Below are 21,940 nucleotides of genomic sequence, written 5' to 3' on the forward strand. Positions count from 1 at the left end.
AAAGATGGGTCTCTGGTGGAGAGTTGTCTTGTTGGCAGTCATATCAATTACTGACTTTTGAACATCGATATACTACTCTTAACTTTATTTGTATACCACATTTTGCTTTTATGTTGTAGGTTTGTTGATCAATTTTTAACCAGTTTAACTACTATGGTTTCAGAAAATCAACATGTTGTAATAAACAAAGTAAGTTGAAAGAATATGCATGATCATTTAATAAGTTTTACAGGTGAATTCAATCAAACATTTGTATAAAACAAAATATGCCATAAAGAATTTATATATTACATCTAAACAAATATTGCAAAAATGTGAAATAACAATATATCTTTGAAAAAAGATAAAATCAGCTCAAACTATAGGGTAAATTTAAAAGATGTGTTTTACAAAGTATACAATTTCAGCAGATTACACAAGTAATTGAGGGTGAAGAAAGTAATAAACATATATAATTATGAAGTGTAATGGGCTTAATCTCTTAAATTTCAGATCTATACATACTTTAATGCCTACTAAATGTAAGGAATGTTTTGTTTCAGGATTTTATATGGTATTCTAATGGACTGAAGCATAAAAAAATGACTTCTGGTCTAAAAATATAGCATCCTTGATGACACCATCAAGGGACTTTTAACTCATTAATAATACCTATGCAAAATTTAAATCAAAATTTTTTGCTGAAAATGTAATCAACTTGTTCTTAAGCAAACATGGGTTTTATTAACAAACTATTTCTGAGGCTAACCAATTGATGTAAAATTATTTTAAAGATACAACTCAAATTCTAAATACAGATAATTACTAAAACAGTAACAAAAGCCTTAAAGCTATTGGGACTTGTTTGGGCAATGTGCACAAAAGCTCTAAGCATCACATAATCTCAAGAAACATAGCAAAGCTAAGTGATTATAATTATCTAGTATTCTATGATACAGCCAGGCTGTTAATTTATAGACAATCCTGTCTACAGAAATATACAAACTCCCACATGAAAATCATTAGATATTTTCATCAAGTTTACAATGTCTACTTAAAAAAGAATCCTCAATTATCTCCCTTTACAAAGGAGACTTTTTCCATCTATCAAACCCATAAAGACATCAAGAATAAGATCAAAGATCGATGGATAACCTACATAGTTTAAATATTTATATTTTTGTCATTTGTGTCATTTGTTTGCTGTTTATTTAAAAATATGTCACATCTCTTAATTCAGAAAAAGAATAATACAAAAGATCTTCAAAAGACAATGAGGTTTGTGTCTTCTAATTTGTTGAGGCTTATTTAATTGGTGAGTGTCATGGCAACAAAAGGGCTGTACATGTATGCAACTGTTTCATGACATCACATAAAGTCTTCCTAAACTGGTGAAATAATTTTGTGAGTTTTAGTGGATTTTTTCGTTAGTTTGAGAGTGGAGAAACTGTAAATGTAACTTAACTCCCTCAAAATAATTATTATAGATGACTTCATTGAAACAACTTTGTTGACTAATGCATGTGAACTTTCTGTTTAGTCCTGACCTTACTTTTTAGTAATTCCATCAGAGGTATTTTTGGTATTTCTAGGTATATTAAGATAATAGAGCGATATATATAAATATATACATACTTATAAAGTCATGATCTGATAAAAATTAACAGTATTTACATAAAAATTCAACAATTTTTACATTAATTATTTTTTTTCCTAATTTTAAAAGGACAAAATTCAACAATTTTTACACTTATTAATTTGTTTCCTAATTTAAAAAAGGACAACTGTTCAACAACATTAATCATATCTACTGGTCCCATCTTTTCAGTATGGTTTAACATTTGGTATTGTGTATATGTTTTCAATGTGTAGTGGTAACTCTAAAAGAATCATCATTTTTCACACGGATTTAAAAAATGATCTTTCTAAGATTAAAAATTATGAAGAAGAAAAAAAAAATACAAATTGGTTTATATCTAAATTCAATCTACACATTATTCAAATCATTTATGCCATTTCAAGCAAAAATTAAGCTTAAGCATTACAGAAGCTGACATGAAAAACACATCTCAAAAATTCATAACTAACATAAACAAATGATTATTAAAATTTAAAAAAAAGAAGACATAAAATATTTACTTGCCACCTTAAAGAACAAATAATGTTTTTTTATTGTCGACCATAGAAGTTTTGATGCAGAATATTGGATAACTTACAGACATGCAAACAAAACAATGTACATTGTCTTTTCAGCTTTTATCTGTTTATATTTAGAGGGAAAAGTAAAAAAACTAAATTTCTGAACTCCATAGAAAATTCTTAAAGTCTCCAAGGAAATGAATAATTTTACATTGTTTTGTAGTTTTCCAGATTCTAAGTAATGCTATTATATGAAATATAAGTTAACTCCCTTGTTTTCATAAAAATATTGTGTTGAAAATTGGTAATTGTCTTCAGTGAAACTCCCAATATATTTTCCTTAGAAAGTATAATTTATGCATGAGTTATTATGTATAGACAATATCTTTACTGATATATGATGCCTTTCATGTATTAACCAGATGCTCCGCAGGGCGTAGCTTTATACGACCGCAGAGGTTGAACCCTGAACGGTTGGGGCAAGTATGGACACAACATTCAAGCTGGATTCCGCTCTAAATTTGGATTGTGATTAAATAGTTGACACAGCATAGGTTTCTGACACAGAATGAATGTATTCAAATGAACTTAAAATTTTGGTTTTCTCTTAGAGCAATTCACTATGCTGTTGAATATTAATCCTCTCAAAAAAATGTTTGAAGAAATTTTCTTTTTATTTATGAAATTTCAAATGAGAAAAATTTAACCCAATTTTTTATTCACATCCCCCTTTCCCTTATTCCAAAACTAATTTCAATTAAAATATTCTAATGGAGTTTGCAACAATTACTACTCATTTAAATACATGATGTAAAAAAACTGCTTGTTATCACTGAATGGTAAAGATTATTTAAATTTATCAGTTGGTAGTAAAAAGTGAATATACATTGTATATTGTATATAACAAAGATTTAAGTTGATTCTGGACAAAGAAAGATAACTCCAATTAAAAAAAATTCTTGCAGACATTTCTTGCTTACTATACTGGACAAAGAAAGATAACTCTTAATTAAAAAAAAATTTGCTATTTCACAATATTGTGAAATTAGATATTTCTTGCCATTGCACAATACTGTGCAATTGAAAAGACTTGCTATTGCACAATATTAATATAATAATTTTAGATCCTGATTTGGACCAACTTGAAAACTGGGCCCATAATCAAAAATCTAAGTACATGTTTAGATTCAGCATATCAAAGAGGCCCAAGAATTTAATTTTTGTTAAAATCAAACTTAGTTTAATTTTGGACCCTTTTCACTTTAATTTAGACCAATTTTAAAACTGGACCACAAATTAAGAATCTACATACACAGTTAGATTTGGCATATCAAAGAATCCCAATTATTCAATTTTTGATGAAATCAAACAATGTTTAATTTTGGACCCTGATTTGGGCCAACTTGAAAACTGGGCCAATAATCAAAAATCTAAGTACATTTTTAGATTCAGCATATCAAAGAACCCCAAGGTTTCAATTTTTGTTAAAATCAAACTAAGTTTAATTTTGGACCCTTTGGACCTTAATGTAGACCAATTTGAAAACGGGACCAAAAATTAAGAATCTACATACACAGTTAGATTCGGCATATTAAAGAACCCCAATTATTCAATTTTTATGAAATCAAACAAAGTTGAATTTTGGACCCTTTGGGCCCCTTTTTCCTAAACTGTTGGGACCGAAACTCCCAAAATCAATACCAACCTTCCTTTTGTGGTCATAAACATTGTGTTTAAATTTCATTGATTTCTATTTACTCTAACTAAAGTTATTGTGCGAAAACCAAGAATAATGCTTATTTGGGCCCTTTTTTGGGCCCTAATTCCTAAACTGTTGAAAATAAAACTCCCAAAATCAATCCCAACCTTTATTTTGTGGTTATAAACCTTGTGTCAAAATTTCATAGATTTCTATTAACTTAAACTAAAGTTATAGTGCGAAAACCAAGAAAATGCTTATTTGGGCCCTTTTTGGCCCCTAATTCCTAAAATGTTGGGACCAAAACTCCCAAAATCAATACCAGCCTTCCTTTTATGGTCATAAACCTTGTGTTAAAATTTCATAGATTTCTATTTACTTTTACTAAAGTTAGAGTGCGAAAACTAAAAGTATTCGGACGACGACGACGACGACGACGCCAACGTGATAGCAATATACGACGAAAATTTTGAATCGTATAAAAATGTTCTATTCAATGATATACTAAAATATTAAATTAAAATAATAGAGTTCTAACTAAATGTCTTCCAACGTATATTAAAATAAACCAACTTCATTCTTGCATAACTATTGCATTACACTATTTGTCTCCTTATACATTTAATAATTTAAATCATTATCTAAGAATCTTAGCTATCCACAATAATTTTTTTTAATCCTATTTAAGAATATTACTTGTCAACAATAAAATTTGGAAGCTCAAATCATAGTACACAAAAAACCAACAACGAAAACAGTCAGCAATGAGATTATTCTAATGAGGCAGATCCACCACAACTTTGACATAATTAACAGGGAAAAATCCTGTCCTTCCATTTACAGATCCTTCATACCAGTTCTCATCAATTTGAGATATTAACTTGATATTATCCCCCTCCTGGAACCCCAGCTCTCCCTCGTTCTCTGGTTCAAAGTCATATAAAGCTTCACAACAAGCTTCTGGTTTTGGTGCTAAAAAGATAATGTTTATATCTTAATATAACAGTATATAATATACAAATTGCAGTCTCATTTTCAAATATCCGCAGCTGATTGGGACATCCTCTGTTTTATGCCATTAATATATTGTGCAAAGTCTATATTTTGTTTAATATAATATTTTATATGTTTAAACTCAAGTAAAAGCAGATTTTTGGTTATCTGAATTCTAATGGAACATTCAGCTAAATACAAAATTTACAAAGACTTTTAAAAATCTTCAAGCTTTACCATACTCTAAACCTAACTTGGATCTTTTTTTATTGAACTACATAAAGAAAATTTAGAAAATTGCGAAATCAAATCGCTGTGAGGTTGACTAGAAAGGGCTATAAGTGAAATAAAGTATCAGCAAAAATAAATTGGTTTACAGTATACTGAACCCAGTTAACTCCATTACTCTTTAATAATTTTTTTATCTTACCCGAATTAAAACTAGAAGAAGAGTTATAATTAAAACCACCATTGCCATGGTTTGTTAGGTCATTGGGTGCTGCTTCATAAAAGTGGTCAGGAGAGGAGCTTCGTCTTTCAGAAATTGGTCGCATTTTTCGTTCCCTTCTTGGTCGGTTTCCAGCATTTTCTCTCCTACAATTAAAACTCATTTGTTTAATAAACTAAATACATAACTTGTGATAAATTAATTATATTTTAATTTTCATCAGGAATGGTTTTAAAAACTGGGGTTTTGAAACTAGAATATCATGATTAAAATTATGTACTCAAAAGAAACAAGTTTCTTGCTAGGAAATATTTGTTTCAATAAAGAACAACAATTTAAAGTGGTATGGGTGTCTTTTGTCATCTTGGATTGCAAAAAAAGTCCAGATTTTCTATCAAGTTAGCAAAATTTGATGCAGGAATGCAGATATATATGTGAATTTTCATTTAAATGAACTAAATTATAAGAACAATACTTATCAATATTAATATTTTTACAAGTGAAGATTATTTTTTATTTTTTTAATGTTTTTTAATTGACATTTTCAGAGGAGGTAACTTTAAAACAGTTCATTTTCTGAAGGAATCTACATGGAATTTTCCTATTTTGTATTTTAGACAGAAAAAACGTACGGTGACCCTATCTTTTCTTTTGATATTCTCAACGCATTGTGTGTGAGCTATCTTTTTCTAATTTATTTTACAATTCTATCATTTGTTAAGTTTCTAATCACAAAACAGTTTTTTATCCTGTATAATCCATACAACCTGTAGCTTGAGAAAATGTGCGATAATCTATCATTTTTATTATATTTTTGAACATCCATCAACAAATACTACATTTTGGCAAAGTATGAACAAATTCTACCATTTTTATTTTATACTCCCATACTACCTTAAAAGCCTTATAAAATTCAAATTAAATAAATAAATTGCAACTAGAAGGTGACACATAAATTGGTTTGTATACAACTACAATATGTAATACATTTTTTTTTAAACTGCTACCAAGATTAGCTGTTTTGCAGTGCGGGTCTGCAAAATCTAAATGTAGATTTAATAATTTTTTTAACCAAAAAGTCACTCAAAGAGCATCAATAAATATAGAATAATAGGTAGTTGAGGTTTTGATACTGACTATATCATGTGGAATTTCTAGACGAGCCCGATAGGGGGAGTTAAGATATTCCACATGATATAGTCATTATCAAAAACGAAACTACCTATTATTCTGTTTATCAGTAATTATGACGTCACGCAATGTTATGACTTCACACAATGTATTGCCTTATATTTTCAGTGAAACAGCCAGTACATTGATACTTGAAAATATTAGGCAGTAAGATCAAAGGGAAAATATACGAATTACCGATAAAATACATTATCCTGATTTAGAGTAATTTCTCGCAATTTGATTGGCTGATATTGTCCTAATAAATGTCAGTACAATTTTTTATCAAGTCAATTGGAATTATTTCCCTTGTACCATTGACTTACTAAAAAAAAAATTCGGAGTTGCTTCCCTTTTGTATATTTACGTCTGCAAGATGGCGACTGGAAGCCTAAAACTTTTGGGGCAGACGACGGATGAAAAGATAATGGACAAACGGCTTAAAATAAATGCAGCAAACACACTAAGATCAAACAAAAAGGCTGGAAACACCCTCAGGGAATATTTTATATCAGGTTAAATTTGTTACACAGTGTGCTAATACAGAGTTAATAATGGAAAAAACATAAGCAAGTGGTGTGATAGCAAAATCAGGATAAATTTGTTACACCCGATATGAATTCTATTGACCCGATAAATTCCTGTATTAGGACATTTGCACACTGTGTAACTAATAATATTGGTATTTACTTGTCTTCTAAAGTCTGTACTAGAGCCTGTAAAGTTTCCATGGCTGATCGATGGTATTCAGCTTGAGCTTCTATAAATGACTGTAGTTGGCATATATGTTCTACCTGTAAAATAAAGTAAACTATTAACAATTCAGCATTGATATGTCAGGAGTTGTGAATACAGGCTATCATACTTTGGTGTATGAGACTATATGTGCACTACAGAATGTTTTTGATTGGCATTTCTATGCCCCACTTCGTGTAGATTTGTTCTTTTCAATAATATACATGAGACTTAATTCATTTAAGAACTCCTAATATGTCATGAAGAATAAAATTGGTTACTTTATTGAACTCATCTAACTCATTAACTTTTTAAAAATAAAGGATACTTAAGGTATAGTTAAGTATGGGTGAAGTATTGACTGACACCTAGAAATGAGTCAGTTTAATACATAATTTTACTAAAAAAAAAAGATGATTTCAGTTTTCAAATTGTGAACCTTCCATGTCTTTAGTTTAGTTTGAACAGTATTTTATTCAAATAAATTGAATTGGATTGGACAACGGGCAAAGCCTCTGTAAGCTCTCTCTATGTCTTTGTTGCATCATTCCACCAGCACCTGCGGCTGCATATGGAATGTATATCTTCCATTTGTGAAGATATTTTTAAACCTTGTCTTTCCTATCATAATTCCATTAATCAATGGTTGCTGCTTACAAAGAAGCTATTGAACAAAGGTTTCTAGTGATAAAGTTGAAGTCACTCCTTCAAAAGTTTTAAAGGCGCCATCATGAGTTGGTTGACCTTTACGGAATTTCTGTCTCACAGATAACCATAGATATGTTCCAATCATAGTAGACATTCTACCCTGCCATTCTTCCATAATTGAAATATCACTATGACTTTAATAATGCAGAATGTGTACTTACAATAAGCTAAACAATGGGAACCACATATGAAGCAGTATATATATATCCCTCCATTATCACTGGAGATTACCCATAGTTTTGTTTAAAGGAGTTTTGCCCCAGTTTAAGTTTTCAGTGTTTTATTTTGGATATTTTTTTTCTTCAATGTCTGTGTTGTTTTACTGGTAACAGTCTTGTCTATCCTTCTCCTAAGAAACGTTGTTCAATTTCAAAATTTCTCATGCAGTCAAAAATTTACATGACAATAGGTTTACAAACTTTCAGATTTCTTAGCTTTATATAAGAGCCAACTACCAATCCCATGATGTGAACTTATAGTGGTTTACTTTTATAAATTGTTACTTGAAGAGTTTGTCTCATTGGCACTCATATCACATCTTCCTATATTTATTATTGACATATTTAATAGGAGTAACACAAACAGGTGGCATAAGTGGAGCAGAACTTGTTAAACCTTACCAGTGTATATAAAATCAGCCATACAGATGTATAATCATGACACAAACTCCCTAAAACAAGAATGTGTCCCAAGTACACGGATGCCCCATCTGCACCATCATTTGCTATGTTCAGTGGACCATGAAAATGGAATAAAATCTCTAATTTGGCATTAAAATTAGAAAGATCATATCATAGGGAACATGTTTACTAAGTTTCAAATTGATTGGACTTCAACTTCATCAAAAACTACATCGACCATAAACTTTAACCTGAAGTGGGACGAATGGACGGGCAAACTGATGGAACGATGCACAGACCAGAAAACATAATGCCCATAAATGGGGCATAAAAAGAAGGACAACAGGTCAGAAATGAGTTGATGAAGAATATTTTGTTGGTGTGTAACAATGACTTACATCATTTTCTAAGAGGTTATTCATTGCAGTTTCTGCTAATTGTTTTGATTCATCAAACTTTTCTTCAGCTACTCTTAGATCTTCGTCTGTAACTTGAGATCCTGCAAAATATAATATAATACTAGGTGAATCAGTGTTTATAGGGAAATATAATTAACATAAACCTATGAAATAACAAGACAGAAAACTTAATACACCAGAAATTTTCTAAAACCAGCTTTTGTTAGTTGGTGCTCATGAGGGCTAATGATAATTATTAGTATGATAATAAAATTTGAATGGTTTCTTGTTTTTAATTATCACAATGTACCAACTCAACTATATAAAAAATCAGAAAATCAGCATAAATCTATTTATCAAAATAATATTTTAATAAAACAAAAATGTTTCAGTAAACAATCAAAAATAAGTCAAATTCAGGAAATAATCAATATGATCCTATGGAAAACAACTGATACCACAATATCAAACTAGATTTTAACAAGGGACATAATTCATTCAAAGGTAAAACATCTATAACAAAATGAAAAGTCAATCATCTGAGGCATCATTACTCAGCTATGAACCAAAATTCAAGCATGCCATCACAGCCAGAAAAAAAAATTTCATACAAAAGTTCAAGTTCATGGGCTGTAATTTTCTCAAAAGTAGATGTGATTAAAAGACACCAACTCATGACTATCAAACTACATGCCAAAACAAGGTCCATTTCGTCAGGAAAGACACACTCTAGTTTTGATAACTGTTGCATAATTTGAATGACCGAGGAATGACATAGATAATATGATAGTGTGGTGAGGAATTTTAAAATGTTGATATTTGTCTCTATTAGCAAAGCAGATTGAATTTCAAACCATAGTGAATATTTCCTTCTACGGTTTCAAAATATATTCTTATCGTGCTCTACTTGTTTTTCCTAAAATTATTTTTTTCTCAATATTATCTGCGTAATTACTCAAAAATGTGGAATGTAAAAATCATATAATCATTAATGCTTTCATATTTTAATCCCTCATGCAAACAACTTAACATTGTTAACCACAACAATTACCATGGAAACAGGGTATTTCCCTACACCTCTATATCTATAACCAGACATGCCATACATACACATAATACATAAAGCACATTGCATGCACATATTGCAATATCTAGCTGATAAAAAACAATATACACGCAAATTCCTATATTTTTTCCAGCTCTTAAACATCACCTCTTTGTTGAATATCTAAACTTTTGATGTTTGACAACTAATAGAACTCTTTTTATTTTTTAATTTTTTTTTGAATATGTGAACACTTCTAGGTTTATATCAAATGGGAGGAAGTCCTTCATAACAATATGTTTCCTATCTTTTTCAGTATACATCATATGTCTTGAACATAATAGTGTCATTTTCAGTTAGGAAGAGGGTATCAAAATTGAGTAATCTTTATACACATGAATATAACTAAACATTGAAAACTTAAGACAATCCACTTCAGATGCATGATATTCTTGGAAAATAGAGACACATACAAGCAAACTCTATTTTCTGTTTAAAACTAAGCAACATGTGGTAATGATTATGGAAAATATTTCCCTTTGAGCAGCTATTGATGGTACAACTTCATACAAATTTTATAAGTCATGTTATTTGAGAGGGTCCATGTTATTCTTGTGTTTCCTAGAACCGAAATCTTCTTTTGCATGCTCCCTATATCCTATACTATCCTATGTATTCTGATAAGTCATTGCTGTATTCCTTGTATTCCAAATATCCTACTGATAGGTTTAAATACAGTAATGTTTTGCTTTTTTAAATTTTAGAACATATTTTGTAATACTAGTAAGTTGTATTTCCATGTAACCAAAGGAAATCACATGAGAAGATTGACACCTTAGACAGAAATGTTTGTCCTGGTGTTGGATCGCTCATTAAAATATTTAAATTTCTCTGTTTCAAAATCTCAAATATGCTTTTCAAATCTTTGTGTTGGCATACCTATTTCAATGTTTTCACTGTTATTGCAGTTCTTCCAGTTATATGATAATGATTTGGAGAAAACTGAAGATTTCAAGCAGAGTCAATAAGATATTCATGCTTTAAGCAATTTTTACTGAAGCTGATGATTTTGATACTGACAGCATAATATTAAATATTCTATTCCAAGGGGGAGGTAACTCATTTATCTGGTTAATTAGAGCATTCTAATATAATAAAACATTAATACTACCTGCGCCTTTGCTTGTTGTTTCTGTTTGTAAAGAGGTACATGTACTATATTTAATATGAAATAATTAATAAGTTTGAGCTATGTACCTAATGTTACAACCACTAAAACCACAGGCAACATCAATAAGAACAGTAAGAATCAAATCTTGTAGGATTTAATTTTATATGTTCATTGTCAGCAATGTCAAATATTCCCTCCCTTCTGCTACTTTCAAACTTTGCAATAGTCCAAAACACAAACATTAAATATTCAACTAAGATGGTTTATTTAAACCACTTTTGTATGAGTTGTTTTAAGTCTTGTTCATGAAGATTTGTCCATAACTTTAAAAAGGTTTCAGTATTTTTTTCCCTAATAAATGTTGGAAATATAACATGTAAACTAAGATGCCTAAAAAATAAGCATTATGGACTACATTCTGATAAATAGGCATTAAACTGATACAAGTCGAAATCTCCGTGATATTTTGGAACAATTGCAAGGTTCTGAAAAGTTATATTTAGATACATGGACGATAGTGCATAAACCCAATCATAACAAATATAACTTTATTTTGAATTCAATTCAAGAAAACACTGAAAATTTTAAATTATAGGAACATCAAATTTTGTTTATATTCTATATTTTTTCAGAATTGTATTTAATATTGAATCATAACACTGTAGAATGAACAAATGGAATAGGAAAATGAAAACAAAAGGCAAAATGATTATAGTGCAAAATATATTTAAGCTTTAAGCTATTTTAAAATATCTACATGCTAATTATGAAATTTCAAATATATGAAAGATACATATAATAGTGTGTTAAAACTGTTCAAAACTTTTGCTTTACATCCCACATTAATTATCTAAAATGGCCATTTATGTTTAGAACTGATAATATGCTCTAGCAGTTTCCTTACGATTTTTTAGCAGTAAATTTTACCTCAGATTTTTTAAAAGTTAACAGTTTTGATTATAAAAAGGACTTTGTATTTTTTTGATTTTTTTTAAGTCTAAATGTTTCTATACTTTTAGAAATTTTTCCTCATCATTAATTCAAAGTGAGTTTGCACAATTCTTTCAGATTTTTTTGTTCACCTGACAATTTGATTTTCGGTTGGTTTGTCCATGTATTGTCTGGTGTGTATGTAGGGAAGATTTTAAATAGTACAAGTTTAAAATCTATTTTCAAATTTAACCCTTTTTTTATATGTTTATGTGATAAAAATCAAGCTACAGAACTCATCAGGACTATGATATTTATCAAACTTGCTTTGAGCATTTTTTAATACCCTGTCCACATAAGTAGGAGCTAATATGTGTTGCATTCTGGGTGACTGTCTGTTGAGAAATCCATATGTAACTCTTTCCTGTTGAGGATTAATGCTCTGACTTAAGGTTTGGACCCAAATTTGCTGATCATAAAAATTTGTGCATAGGAGCATAATGAGGTATGGATTGGTTAAAAGTTGATAATTTAACTATATCTTTTTTTTTCTCTCTTGCCATCAGCTTTTAATTAAATATATTATTCAACTCATTCTTGTATCAATTGAATTATTTTTTAAAATGGCTGTTTTGTCCATTAAAACATCCATGGAGCCCAAAAAGAAAATACTAGCAGAATGATTTAAACAGAGATGTAGGATAGGTCCTAAGATGTCGATGAGACAGCAATCCAACAAAACAAATTTACCAAAATGATACATCTCAAGGTCATATATCTGACTTTAATCTTATAAAAAAAAACATGACCTGATATGTATGACTATGTTTTCATTTTTAAGTTAAATATATTTCATATATATATTTCAAAGATAAATTGAGACCTTTTACATTCCTACGTTTTTTCTTAATGAACAGTTCGAATACTAAGCACAGTTGACTATATTAATCTGTCTAAAACAACAATCAAGCAAATAATAAACAAAATCACCATGTACCACTAAAATAAACCTTTCAAATCAATCTTTCTGGGAATCAAAATTTACAAGTCCTTTTGGGATTTTCACAACCTTCCATTCATATCTTGTGGTTGTAAGTATCTTGCTTTGATGAGGATGTTTGCTATTTTTTGAGTTTTTCTCAATATCTATCTTTTGTACTCATTTACATGTCTTAAGATGATATTCCAAACGGTTTTGGTGATTTCTTTTAAAGTGATACAAATGGAAAAATCTACTATCACTTTTTTCTTCTTCTGAAATTTACAGAGAGTGTAACAAGGGAGGAAAATAAAACATCCCCCCCCCCCCTAAAAAAATTAAAATTAGCACTATGTGTGTAAATTTGAATAAAGTTGCAAAAAATAAGCATGAATCAAGTTTCAGCAAATGATTAAGAAAAAAATATTCCCTTATTGATATGATTGTAAATAGTACTGAAAGCCTGACTGACCACCATTTGCAATATACATTGAAATCAATAGTACCTTCTCCTTGAGTGAAAGAAATAGCATGAAAGAAGAAGAGACATGTATTATACAATGGACTATAAGTTATTGGTACACAGAAAAAATGTCTCATATCATTGATGAATATGGTCAGGAAAGTTACTAAAACCATTTCGTGTCCAAATATGCTTATGTTATTTATAAGACATAACAAGAATGAATATCTCCCTAGCTTTCTCTATAATTGATAGTTGTCTATTTCAGCTGCTTTATATTTAACAGAATATTTTTAGTTCTTTCTTGAATTCTGTTTGTGTTTTTTGTGTCTGCTTGTATTTGAACAGGAAATAGACAATTTGTAGCATATGATATCTTAAAATAATATTCTAGCATAAAGGCTGTTCCATAAAACATGCAAAGGACCCAGGTAAGGTACTTCAAAATCTTCACTATGAGTGGGTGCCTAACATTGTATGATACAGTGAAAAAGTAAGTAAATAATTCTAAAATTGCCTCTATATTGATTATCTCATTTTCAACATTGCCTTTCTTGGGCACCATAAAGGTTTAAATGGAACAGCTTTTATTCCTAAACATACATTCCTGGTGTTTTTTTCCATTCCAAAATAACTAAAAGTCCATCAGATTTGGTGAAAAATTCCTTTCATACTCATTTTCTATATTTATAAAATGCTTTATTCCTAAAATAATTTGCTTACAGGTACAAATATGTTCTTTTCTCAAATATGTAGTGTATGAAGTAAAATAGCACAAAAAGAGAGATATGACTATGAATAAATTTTCACAACTATCAAATGAACTCTATATTTTGAACTCTATGACATATTCTATGGTTATTAACTGAATGATATCTCAAGCATTTAACAAGCTTATATCTATCTGACATCTATAAAACACACTCTGCATTTCTTTGGACAAAGACTAACATACTGCCTTGTCATTTGACATGAAATATCAGTTATTCTCTTAATTTAGTTTATGCAAATTGGGAATATATATATATCTTTGATGTGCGCTCTTGGTAATTACACTCTAGAGTATGATGGTGGTACTCAGACGTGTAATGGTAAATCAACCTATCAAAATACTGTATTTGGTGTTTAAGGCACACATTTGTAATCCTAGTACTGAGTTAAGTTTAAGACCAAGTGCCTTGGGACTAAATTCATAAGCTTTACTTAGTGTTATGATAACAAAAGTGCTCCAAACACCAAATCAAGTATTTTGATTGGTGGATTTCTGAGTCGTGGTATTATAATCATACTCCAAATGTTTATGACAACAAGGTCTCATTTAAAATAAATTTGAATACAAATTTTCAAATATACATGATGATAATGATTGGTCAAATGGACAAGACAGTACATTAACATATATAAGCTATTGTTTATAAACATTCTGATGTTTTAATAAAATCAGATGGGTCAAAAGCTTGATCAGCAGTGATACTTGTGTTTTCTTTTTGTAAAAATTTGACAGTACATGTATCACTGTTCATTACTACAAACAAATATCTTCACTCAAAAATAATAGCAACATCTTTATTTCAAATTAACTGGCAGGCACTTTATTCTCCACCCTAAAGCACAGTTTTAATCAACCTTTTTATTACTGTTTTATCTCAATCAAATCCCACAGGGGAATGATTTCATATATACCAATGATCATGTTTAGAAGCAGATTGTTATTTTCTATTAAAATTTCATTTTATAGTGAGTAAAAAGGACATAAGAGTTGTAATTCTGCTGAATATTTTTGTTAGTGTATTGTATATTCCTTAAAAATATCACTGTTTTCTATATCTTTGATAAACAGTTTCATCTCTTATATATTTCCACAAGACCTACATAAATCTTTACTGGTTCAAACCTACAATTATCAATTTTGTGAAAACATTTGTTTGTAGTATATCCTAACATCATGCGAAGAATGAAAATAATACTTAGACTTTCTAGTGCATATGTCCTTACCTCCTGGGGAAAGATATAGAATAAATTATCAGTATACAGTATAAACAGTGAACAGTTTTGTCCATTTAAAAAAAACATATATTGGATCATGATAAAGTTTTTCAATGTAAATTTTACAGTAAAAATATAAAAAAATTATAAACATTCATCAAAATTTAGATTTTTGTCAATAATATTTCTTCTTCTTCTTCCGAATACGGGAGTAGACTCCTAGGTAGGAGTGTAAAACTTCCCGGAATTAATTAATTTCTACTCTGTCATGACTGTATATTTCTTTTTATGTGGTTAAATGTGATATAGCAGAAGAAACCAACAACCTCATTAGTTTTTAAATAAAAAAACTCCTTACAGAATACCCTCCACGCCCCAAAAAATTCTGATGTTTTCATTGACTATAAATATTAATTGAAGTATTCACTGAGAGTCACAATCGTAAGGACCATACATATTTCCGTGGCTAATCTTGTGAATTAATTCATTAGAATGTCTGTTTATATATCAGACAAGTAAAGTATTGGGATGTCCAGTATTATAAATCAATGTTTGCAGTGCAAAGTATTCTGGTGTGAAAAAGACAGATAACAAAAGAAGGATTTGTCTCAAGGAAATAAACAAGTAATCCAATAAGATTTAACGCCAGGAGTGATAATTTTTCTAGATATCAGTGAATAAACAAGGAATTAAGATTGTCACAGAATATGATGTACATAGCACATTTATAATACCATTTTTTCTAAACAATTAGAGGAATCTAAGAAAGTCACAGTCTCACAGAATGTATATACATCTAATTCTCTAAGATTCTAGTAACTGGATGAATTTAAGATTGTCACGAAATATGTTTAAATGCATAATCAGATTTCTCTATTAAAAACAACAGAATGAATTTAAGATTGCTGATAATATATATCTAACTTAAACAAACCTTTATCCTTCTTTCTCTTTTTACAATCATAATCTAATCTTCTACCAGATAACTTTTTCCGATGATGCTGAAAAATTTAACATGACATTAAATCATTTGACAAATAAATAAGTGAACTATAAGAAAAACTAGATGTGTCAAAGCGACACAAATGGCCCCATCTCAAGAACATGAAAAATCTGCAATTTCAATACCACATGTAGACACAAACATGATGGTAGTCTCACATTTCAAAAATCAGCTCAAAATCTTGAGGCCCATAGAAAAAAAGTCTGTATACCGTAACTGTGATTTTCAATAATTTTTATCTGTATAACAGTGATTTTCAACAATTATCAAAGCCCATAGCTAGTAGCTTCTTAAAAAACTAGCTGAGCAGAACAAAACTTAAACTCATCTTGGTTAACTCACATGCCAAAAATCAAACCAATATCTGAAATGTTTAGAAAAAAGTCTGTATAACCGTGATTTTTAACAACTTATCAAAGTCCATAGCCTGTAATTTCTGCAAAAATTAGCCAAGCGGAACAAAACTTAAACTTGATCTGTAACTTATCATGGTTAACTCACATACCAAAAATCAGCCCAATATTTGAAGACGTTTAGAAAAAAATCTGTATAACTGTGATTTTCAACAACTTATCAAAGTCCATAGCCCGTAAATTTCGACAAAATTAGCTTAGTGGAACAAAACTGGAACTTGATCTGTAACTCATCATGGTTAACTCACATAAACAAATATCAGCCCAATATCTGAAGGCGTTTAGAAAAAAAACTCTGTATAATGGTTTGTTGCGGATTGACGGAATTTCAGATTAATGGAATTTCGGAATTACAGAATTACGAACAAGGGTAAAACTATATATGGCACTGACAACTTCGTTGCGAGGCCATAAAAAGAATAATGGATAGTAAAACCCATTTTTTTTTAGGACCAAAAGGCTTACGGACATGAAACTTAACTCAGGAGTACAAAATTTGCTTGAAACACAAAATCTAGTATTTTGATAGGTTGAGTCCAAAAACAATAATCTTTCTAAAAAGTATTCATGGTTTTCCAGTCATAAAACGTAATGGAGTACAAAGTCTGTGCTTAAAATGACAAATTAAGTAATCTTATTGGTGTAAATTTCTGAGTCAAGCCTTAACTTAGTATTCATTGGAATACTTCACAAACAGCATATAACTACAATATTTCTGTAATTAGTTTATACCAGTAGAGTGTCTTTACATATGGATTTGACTAACAATATTTTGTTGATGTCTCAATTACTATAATTTTCATCATGGTTATTAAAGATAAGTTTATTACTATCGATAACTTGGTTTCATCAAGGTTATATGACTGTCCTAAATCAGATGCCTTTTGACTATGGTTGTATATCTCAAATTTTTTTGATATCCTATAATCTGAGGTTGTCTTTCTGTAGACTGCGTATACATATTGATTATTGTATGAAATTCAGACTTTTGGGAAAAAGAGCCTTGAGGGAAATGCACATTTTGAAACAAAAAAATATGTAAGATTGCTATTGTTGGTTTTTTCTTCATTTCTTCAGGTTCTAAAGAAGTGGTGATACCTTATAGCAATATTAAATTACAAACCATTGGTGCATTAAAAAAGTTTTACTCCTTTGATCTCTACCAATAACGTCTTTATATGTATGTAGTGATCAACAAGTTGCATTAGAAACTTGTAAAGTCCTGCTACCAATTTAATCATGTGTTGCCAGACAAAAGACTTGTAAACAAAACCAAACCATAAAGGAATACATTACATATGAAGCTTACATTGACTTCCTTTATATCTTTTGTTTGTAGATGAGTCAGTGGTTCTAAAAAGTTCTGTTTTACATTGTCTTCTAAGGAATATTTATAATCAGCTAATTGTTTAAAACTTTCTCCGGCTTCAATTAAACATTCTCCTGAAAATAGAAAAAATCCTATTAAAATTGTACTAAGTAAAATTAGTAACTTTTATTTACAGGGTAAATGCCTGAACTAAGTCAGTTTTGACAATTGTTTTTCGTTGATCCAATTGGTAGATACAGTCTGTAATCTGATTTTTGTCAGGTTTTACAGGCTCCTGCCATTTTCTAAGCATTATTTCTTTCATTATTTTGTACATAAATTAGGCTGTTAGTTTTCTCATTTGAATTGTTTTTCAATTGTCCTTTCAAGGCCTTTTATAACTGCCAATGTGGTATGGGCTTTGCTCATTGTTGAAAGCCATCTTGTGATCTATATTTGTTAATTTGTGTCATTTGGTCTCTTGTGAAGAGTTCAGTCTCATTGGCAATCATACCACATTTTTTTTTTTTTTTATATAAGGCATATATTGTATATAAAATCTATTCTGTAACTTTTTGTAACTTATTGAAGGCTTATTTGTTCAATACAATACAGATGATGTTTGTCAATCATATTTATTTCACATTTCAAATTTAATCCCCAATAAGTTTTATATTTTACATCAGAGCAATAATAAATCTTAAATGTACATACAATGCACAACCTTAACCAATCTATAAGATTTACTAGACATTAATAAGTGTATTTCCTTGAACATCAATTGAACTAAATACACAATAATGATCTATTTCAATCAGTTATACCTCTGACACTACAGTAATGTAATAATGACACATGGTTCCTGGTAACAGGAAGAATTCATAAGGAATTCTATCACACACATTGTTTCCAAACAAAATAAACAAACAAGTGTCTAGAAAGTTTACAGATAAAATCAATGTTACTGTCAGATTGTATGTGCTTAAGCTATAAGAATAAGTAAATACATGTGGGCTTAACATATTTGTCTCTTTACATAAAAAAAGATCCATTACAACAAATTAATTATCCAATATGTAAAAAGCTACATGGGATTATAAGACCAAAACATTTAATGTCAGATTTGTTATAAGCATTATTTCCTAGCCATGTTATTGAGTGGCAGTCTAATACATGCCACTGTACAGGACTTCCTGACCATGTGTTTGAATGACATAGTCCAATACAGACAGTACGGGCCTCTGCACCTCAGAGTTACAAGACTTCCTGACCATGTGTTTGAATGACATAGTCCACTACAGACAGTATGGGCCTCTGCACCTCAGAGTTACAAGACTTCCTGACCATGTGTTTGAATGACATAGTCCACTACAGACAGTATGGGCCTCTGCACCTCAGAGTTACAAGACTTCCTGGCAGTGTTATTGAATGGCAGGGTCTATTACAGGCCTCTGCACCTCAGAGTTACAAGACTTCCTGACCATGTGTTTGAATGACATAGTCCACTACAGACAGTAAAGGCCTCTGTACTTCATAGTTACAAGACTTCCTGGCAGTGTTATTGAATGGCAGGGTCTATTACAGGCCACTGTGCCTCAGAGTTACAGGACTTCCTGATCATGCTTTTATAATGGCAGAGTCTGGTACCAGCAACTGTACCTCAAAGCTACAGAATTTTCTGGCTGTGTTATTGAGTGGTAGATAATGGTACAGGTCACTGTACACAAAGTTACAAGGTTTTTCAGGTTGTGTTATTGAATGCCAGAGTCAAGTACAGGCTATGCCACTGTACCTCAGAGTTTCATGACTTTCTGGCCATGTTATTGCATGTAGTCAAATACTAGTAGAGGCAACTGTTTTTCAAAGTTAAAAGCTTAACCAGGCCATTTAGAGTCACTCAGTCAGATTTAACATAAATGAAAAAAATATATTTAAATACAGAATATGTACTGTAAAAAAAAAATCAAAGGTGAGAAGCAATAGCTACATTGTACAGGGTTAAATTCAGTAAATAAATATACGTCATCAGGGACCGCCCATTTAAGGGAGAGCTTTCTGTATAACATTGAAGTTATATGGTCTTCTGATTGGCAGATAATGTTTGTAATAAATATTTTTTGGTAGATGGATCAAAACTAGAATTGAAAAAAAATAAAAAATAAATGCTGAATGTACTAATTTTTTTCCCCTCAGGGTTGAAAAGTAATGAGGGTCAGTATGGGAATTCAGTGCGAATTTACATTGTTTGTAAACAAGGCCATGTGAATGCCCAAAAATGCTGCATGACCCTATGTTTTTATTGTTGCAAAAGATAGGGCTACATTTGTACTTTCATGAATGATATATGAAAGATTTTAATTTCTAAAGGTAAATCAGGTATAAATTTATTTCCACTCATAGATTAGCATTAAAGTCAATGGGAGATTTTTTACTGAATTTACCCCTACATTTACCAATTTTCTAGATTTTAACATATTTTCTTCATACAGGGCAATTTTTTAAAGACATTTGTTCTCTGTAAATTTCTGATTTTACTTCATTTTTTTCCACAAAATCAATGAAAAATAGTCTTAAAAGCTAAAGGTTGATGGAAAATACCTTATATGGACAAACAATATCATCTACAATTTTCTAATCAATATGTATACATTGTACATGTATGTATATCTCTTACAGGATACAATATTGACTACTTGAATGATAAAACTATATTTACTTCACATTACAGATGTTAAATAGACCTTACAACCTCAACTATTTAAAGATTATACAACAATTGTCTGATAACCTAATGTAGCCTGGGGATAGATAATCTATAAACTTTACAGCACCTTGGCGTTAAGATATTAACAGAATTAGCTGACTTTGCAATAATATTAAGACAACTGACCTCATAAGGGTGTAAGAACATGCAATTATAAACATTGTATTAATAAAAATCTAAGTTCAACACTGCTGGGTGTATAATTTATATATAGTCAGAAATATGCTCACCAGATTGTCACATCTGATAAGAAAACCTTCTGCTTTGCATTGTTGTCACATAGACAGATGCACCAAATCATTTAATATTTTTATGAAACCATTCATGCCAAAGAGAATTTAAAAGTGCATGCATATATCATAAAACTGGAATGTTGATTTATATACAAAGAAGAGTTCCAGGTAACATGACCCATGTTTTACATGACAAGTACACATATATGATCTATCTACCAAACATTTTTTTACATAAATAAGGCCGTTGGTTTTCTCCTTTGAATTGTTTTACATTGTTTTATCGGGGCCTTTTATAGCTGACTATATGCGGTATGGGCTTTGCTCATTGTTGAAGGCCGTACAGTGAGAAAAAATGTTAATGTTTGTGTCATTTTGGTCTTTTGTGGATAGTTGTCTCATTGGCAATCATACCACATCTTCTTTTTTAGATACTCTATCTAATTTAACATATAATCATTGGGCAGCAACTTTTTCTTTCACTAGGTCATGAAAATGTGGTCAAGGTATGATGACTGATCATTACATATACAATTGACAACCATTACACATATTGTATCATATAGAAATAAAGAAAAATCAAGTATGCCACACATAGCAACAGTAATGTTTCATGGAATTATAAGGATTAAATATCTAAGTACAAAAGTATTAACAATCCTGTTCAATATTTCATAAGTCTTAAATCATAGGTGAAATTATATTGAGTAATTATCTGAATAATTTAAAAAAAACACTTATTTACAGATATATAT

At 30.1% G+C, this 21,940-nt stretch overlaps 1 protein-coding gene across 2 annotated transcripts in view; it reads right to left on the reverse strand.

Moving 5' to 3' along the window:
- Positions 1 to 4,277: 4,277 nt before the first annotated feature.
- Positions 4,278 to 21,940, reverse strand: part of LOC134715865 (endophilin-A3-like) — a 28,372-nt gene continuing 10,709 nt past the window's right edge. The window contains exons 5-11 of one of the 2 annotated variants that reach the window (XM_063578387.1): positions 18,189 to 18,322; positions 16,398 to 16,464; positions 11,106 to 11,126; positions 8,890 to 8,990; positions 7,119 to 7,222; positions 5,241 to 5,404; positions 4,278 to 4,789 (exon numbers count right to left, since the gene is read on the reverse strand). In XM_063578387.1, coding sequence (XP_063434457.1) covers positions 4,593 to 4,789; positions 5,241 to 5,404; positions 7,119 to 7,222; positions 8,890 to 8,990; positions 11,106 to 11,126; positions 16,398 to 16,464; positions 18,189 to 18,322 — 788 coding nt within the window. In that variant the 3' untranslated portion in view covers positions 4,278 to 4,592. The remainder of the gene's footprint in view (positions 4,790 to 5,240; positions 5,405 to 7,118; positions 7,223 to 8,889; positions 8,991 to 11,105; positions 11,127 to 16,397; positions 16,465 to 18,188; positions 18,323 to 21,940) is intronic. The other variant, XM_063578388.1, reaches the window with a different exon arrangement.

This window comes from Mytilus trossulus, chromosome 4 (genome assembly GCF_036588685.1).
Source record: "Mytilus trossulus isolate FHL-02 chromosome 4, PNRI_Mtr1.1.1.hap1, whole genome shotgun sequence".
Lineage (NCBI taxonomy): Eukaryota > Metazoa > Mollusca > Bivalvia > Mytilida > Mytilidae > Mytilus > Mytilus trossulus.